The sequence below is a fragment of the Oncorhynchus gorbuscha genome, linkage group LG13, assembly GCF_021184085.1.
Source record: "Oncorhynchus gorbuscha isolate QuinsamMale2020 ecotype Even-year linkage group LG13, OgorEven_v1.0, whole genome shotgun sequence".
Taxonomy (NCBI): domain Eukaryota; kingdom Metazoa; phylum Chordata; class Actinopteri; order Salmoniformes; family Salmonidae; genus Oncorhynchus; species Oncorhynchus gorbuscha.
Window position 1 is genome coordinate 4416994 of NC_060185.1, and position 6124 is coordinate 4423117.

General features: G+C 46.5%; 1 protein-coding gene across 1 annotated transcript in view; it reads right to left on the reverse strand.

The window, feature by feature from the left end:
- Nucleotides 1–5510, reverse strand: part of zgc:153184 (uncharacterized protein LOC751652 homolog) — a 79275-nt gene extending 73765 nt beyond the window's left edge. Inside the window, exon 1 of the mRNA XM_046296325.1 lies at nucleotides 5253–5510. Within this exon, the coding sequence (XP_046152281.1) occupies nucleotides 5253–5258 (6 nt within the window). The 5' untranslated portion in view covers nucleotides 5259–5510. The remainder of the gene's footprint in view (nucleotides 1–5252) is intronic.
- Between the last annotated feature and the right edge of the window lie 614 nt (nucleotides 5511–6124).

Genomic DNA, 6124 nt, shown 5'->3' on the forward strand with positions numbered 1-6124 from the left:
GTGGACCATTTCAGTTTGTCAGTGATGTGTACGCCGAGGAACTTAAAACTTTCCACCTTCTCCACTGCGGTTCCGTCGATGTGGATAGGGGGGTGCTCCCTCTTCTGTTTCCTGAAGTCCATGATCAGCTCCTTCGTTTTGTTGATGTTGAGGGAGAGGTTACTTTCCTGGCACCACTCCACCAGGGCCCTCACCTCCTCCCTGTAGGAAGTCTCGTCATTGTTGGTAATCAGGCCTACTATGGTTGTGTCGTCTGCAAACTTGATGATTGTGTTGGAGGCGTGGCAACGCAGTCATGGGTGAACAGGAAGTACAGGAGAGGGCTGAGCACGCACCCTTGTGGGGCCCCAGTGTTGAGGATCAGCGAAGGTTGTTGTTTCCTACCTTTCCCGACGGGGTGGCGGCCCGTCGGGAAGTCCATGACCCAGTTTGCATAAGGCGGGGTTCAAACCCAGGACCCCTCGCTTGATGATGAGCTTGGAGGGTACTACGGTGCTGAAGGCTGAGCTGTAGTCAATGAACAGCATTCTCACATGAAGTATTCTGGAGAGACACTCACATGATACTCAGGGTACATCCCAAATAGCCGTACTATTCCCTACGTAGTGCACTACTGTCCCACCTGGGCAAAAGGAATACCTAGAGTTGAAGTCTGAAGTTTACATAACACTTAGTTTGGAGTCATTACGACTTCAACTGTAGGTATTCCTCTTGGGACAGTAGTGCACTACGTAGTGAATAGGTTGGCCATTTGGGATGTACGCCCGAGTATCATGTGAGTGTCTCTCCAGTTATCAGAGTGTGGGTCGTCGATGCTCACAACAATGATTGACTGTATGGATGTTTTCTGTATGTAACCCTCCCACTGGGAACACACTGATTGAATCATCGTTGTTTCAATGAAATTAAATGGATGTTGAATTGACGCCTGTTTCCAGTAGACCAAGTCTGATAAGACTGGATGTGCTATGTTAAATGGTTATAAAATTGTAATGGTATAAAGTACTTCAGTAAAAAAATACTTTAAAGTACTACTTAAGTAGTTTTGGGGGGGGTATCTGTACTTTACTATTTATATTTGACAACTTTTACTTTAATTTCACTACATTCCTAAAGAAAATCATGTACTTTTTACTCTGTACATTTTCCCTGAAACCCGGATGTATTTGTTCCATGCTGAATGCTTATCAGGACAGGAAAATTGTCTAATTCACACACTTATCAAGAAAACAACCCTGGTCATCCCTACTGCCTCTGATCTGGAGGACTCACTAAACAGAGAACATCCCTGGTCATCCCTACTGCCTCTGATCTGGAGGACTCACTAAACAGAGAACATCCCTAGTCATCCCTACTGCCTCTGATCTGGAGGACTCACTAAACAGAGAACATCCCTGGTCATCCCTACTGCCTCTGATCTGGAGGACTCACTAAACAGAGAACATCCCTGGTCATCCCTACTGCCTCTGATCTGGAGGACTCACTAAACAGAGAACATCCCTGGTCATCCCTACTGCCTCTGATCTGGAGGACTCACTAAACAGAGAACATCCCTGGTCATCCCTACTGCCTCTGATCTGGAGGACTCACTAAACAGAGAACATCCCTACTGCCTCTGATCTGGAGGACTCACTAAACAGAGAACATCCCTACTGCCTCTGATCTGGAGGACTCACTAAACAGAGAACATCCCTACTGCCTCTGATCTGGAGGACTCACTAAACAGAGAACATCCCTAATGCCTCTGATCTGGAGGACTCACTAAACAGAGAACATCCCTAATGCCTCTGATATGGAGGACTCACTAAACAGAGAACATCCCTACTGCCTCTGATGTGGAGGACTCACTAAACAGAAAACATCCCTACTGCCTCTGATCTGGAGGACTCACTAAACAGAGAACATCCCTGGTCATCCCTACTGCCTCTGATCTGGAGGACTCACTAAACAGAGAACATCCCTGGTCATCCCTACTGCCTCTGATCTGGAGGACTCACTAAACAGAGAACATCCCTGGTCATCCCTACTGCCTCTAATCTGGAGGACTCACTAAACAGAGAACATCCCTGGTCATCCCTACTGCCTCTGATCTGGAGGACTCACTAAACAGAGAACATCCCTACTGCCTCTGATCTGGAGGACTCACTAAACAGAGAACATCCCTACTGCCTCTGATCTGGAGGACTCACTAAACAGAGAACATCCCTGGTCATCCCTACTGCCTCTGATCTGGAAGACTCACTAAACAGAGAACATCCCTGGTCATCCCTACTGCCTCTGATCTGGAGGACTCACTAAACAGAGAACATCCCTACTGCCTCTGATCTGGAGGACTCACTAAACAGAGAACATCCCTACTGCCTCTGATCTGGAGGACTCACTAAACAGAGAACATCCCTACTGCCTCTGATCTGGAGGACTCACTAAACAGAGAACATCCCTACTGCCTCTGATCTGGAGGACTCACTAAACAGAGAACATCCCTACTGCCTCTGATCTGGAGGACTCACTAAACAGAAAACATCCCTACTGCCTCTGATATGGAGGACTCACTAAACAGAGAACATCCCTACTGCCTCTGATATGGAGGACTCACTAAACAGAGAACATCCCTACTGCCTCTGATCTGGAGGACTCACTAAACAGAGAACATCCCTACTGCCTCTGATCTGGAGGACTCACTAAACAGAGAACATCCCTGGTCATCCCTACTGCCTCTGATCTAGAGGACTCACTAAACAGAGAACATCCCTGGTCATCCCTACTGCCTCTGATCTAGAGGACTCACTAAACAGAGAACATCCCTGGTCATCCCTACTGCCTCTGATCTGGAGGACTCACTAAACAGATAACATCCCTACTGCCTCTGATCTGGAGGACTCACTAAACAGAGAACATCCCTATCCCTACTGCCTCTGATCTGGAGGACTCACTAAACAGAGAACATCCCTACTGCCTCTGATCTGGAGGACTCACTAAACAGAGAACATCCCTACTGCCTCTGATCTGGAGGACTCACTAAACAGAGAACATCCCTACTGCCTCTGATCTGGAGGAATCACTAAACAGAGAACATCCCTACATCCCTCTGATATGGAGGACTCATTAAACAGAGAACACCCCTGGTCATCCCTACTGCCTCTGATCTGGAGGACTCACTAAACAGAGAACATCCCTGGTCATCCCTACTGCCTCTGATCTGGAGGACTCACTAAACAGAGAACATCCCTGGTCATCCCTACTGCCTCTGATCTGGAGGACTCACTAAACAGAGAACATCCCTAGTCATCCCTACTGCCTCTGATCTGGAGGACTCACTAAACAGAGAACATCCCTGGTCATCCCTACTGCCTCTGATCTGGAGGACTCACTAAACAGAGAACATCCCTGGTCATCCCTACTGCCTCTGATCTGGAGGACTCACTAAACAGAGAACATCCCTGGTCATCCCTACTGCCTCTGATATGGAGGACTCAGTAAACAGAGAACATCTCTGGTCATCCCTACAGCCTCTGATCTGGAGGACTCACTAAACAGAGAACATCCCTGGTCATCCCTACTGCCTCTGATCTGGAGGACTCACGAAACAGAGAACATCCCTGGTTATCCCTACTGCCTCTGATCTGGAGGACTCACTAAACAGAGAACATCCCTGGTCATCCCTACTGCCTCTGATCTAGAGGACTCACTAAACAGAGAACATCCCTGGTCATCCCTACTGCCTCTGATCTGGAGGACTCACTAAACAGATAACATCCCTACTGCCTCTGATCTGGAGGACTCACTAAACAGAGAACATCCCTACTGCCTCTGATCTGGAGGACTCACTAAACAGAGAACATCCCTACTGCCTCTGATCTGGAGGACTCACTAAACAGAGAACATCCCTACTGCCTCTGATCTGGAGGACTCACTAAACAGAGAACATCCCTACTGCCTCTGATCTGGAGGAATCACTAAACAGAGAACATCCCTACTGCCTCTGATATGGAGGACTCATTAAACAGAGAACACCCCTGGTCATCCCTACTGCCTCTGATCTGGAGGACTCACTAAACAGAGAACATCCCTGGTCATCCCTACTGCCTCTGATCTGGAGGACTCACTAAACAGAGAACATCCCTGGTCATCCCTACTGCCTCTGATCTGGAGGACTCACTAAACAGAGAACATCCCTAGTCATCCCTACTGCCTCTGATCTGGAGGACTCACTAAACAGAGAACATCCCTGGTCATCCCTACTGCCTCTGATCTGGAGGACTCACTAAACAGAGAACATCCCTGGTCATCCCTACTGCCTCTGATCTGGAGGACTCACTAAACAGAGAACATCCCTGGTCATCCCTACTGCCTCTGATATGGAGGACTCAGTAAACAGAGAACATCTCTGGTCATCCCTACAGCCTCTGATCTGGAGGACTCACTAAACAGAGAACATCCCTGGTCATCCCTACTGCCTCTGATCTGGAGGACTCACGAAACAGAGAACATCCCTGGTTATCCCTACTGCCTCTGATCTGGAGGACTCAGTAAACAGAGAACATCCCTGGTCATCCCTACTGCCTCTGATCTGGAGGACTCACTAAACAGAGAACATCCCTGGTCATCCCTACTGCCTCTGATCTGGAGGACTCACTAAACAGAGAACATCCCTGGTCATCCCTACTGCCTCTGATCTGGAGGACTCACTAAATGCCTGAGTGTTGGCGTGTCCCTCTGGCTATCAGTAAATACAAGGAAAAACAAGCAATAACATTTACTTTTGTCGCTCTGGATAAGAGCGTCTGCTAAATGACTTAAATGTAAATGTAAATGTACTTTTGATGGTTAGTCTTTTACTCAGGTAGTATTTTACTGGGTGACTTTCACTTTTACTAAAGTAACCTATGGCAATTGGGGACTTTTTCCACCACTGATAAAATGTGAATCAGAGATTCTTCACAATAATAAGTACAGGGTGGCTTAACTACCCAATATTAGAAAGTCAATTTTATCCCCAATGAAAAGTAGATTTACATTAAATACAAACTTTTACATTAAATACAAAGCAAATATGTTGTGATATAACTTCGCACCGCAGAGAATTGTAGCCAACAACTCCACATTTCCAAGGCGACAGAGTCTACTTCCACAAGTTGTTAAAACAACTTCAGCAGAGTTGAGTTCCGTGAATATTTTTATTTATTTTTATCTACAACGAAATCCTACTGTCCAAACACTTCATCCTAAACGTGTTAACAACTGTTGCTTACCTCCATCCTTGAGGAATTCGCGATATGCACCTTTTCCTGCCCTCTTCTCTGTCTCCTCGGATGACCGCGCTGCTGCGTTCGAGCGAAGCCACTTCAGAGGCAGGAGAGAGCGCTCTTCTAACACTACTAACGCGGAGAGGGAATGAACAGCGGAGGTCTGTGTTTACAGATAACTACACTGTCATATCATCACAGGCAGTGGACGAGACGAGGTTGATCGAAGGAGAGAGAGAGAGAGAGAGAGAGAGAGAGAGAGAGAGAGAGAGAGAGACAGAGAGACAGAGAGACAGAGAGACAGAGAGACAGAGAGGCGGAGGCTTCAGTTTTGCGCGCAGTTGCATTGATGCCACTCTTCTCGCGCAACAGTTGAACGATATATCGAGGCTGATGATTTAAGTATGTTATTGGCCTTGGCAGATGTCATTGTGCAAACAAGTCGATATATTTCGCAAGACACACTACTTTGTTGTTGAAGAAATAGTATACTGAGCTTCAACCTGGTATCATTGCATTTCGTATTATTCTTTACTCATTCAAATCGGGACATTCCATTTAGTATGATATGTTACGTTTCTTATAAACCCAGGGTCGTTACAGTATGTATTCATTTGTGGGTGTCCATCATCCATTTTGGATGATATGTTACGTAATTCGTATTATATGCCCCGGATTCGCAAAACGTACAATATGTTACGAATTGTCAAAACGTATGAGATGTTACAAATTCTAGCGAGGTTGCTAGGGGTTAGGGTTAAGTGTGGGAGTTAGGTTAAAGGTTTAAGGTTAGGATTAGCTAAAAGGGTTAAAGTTAGGGATTGGGGAAAGGGAAGGGTTAGCTAAAAGGGTTAAAGTTAGGGTTTGGGGAAAGGGAA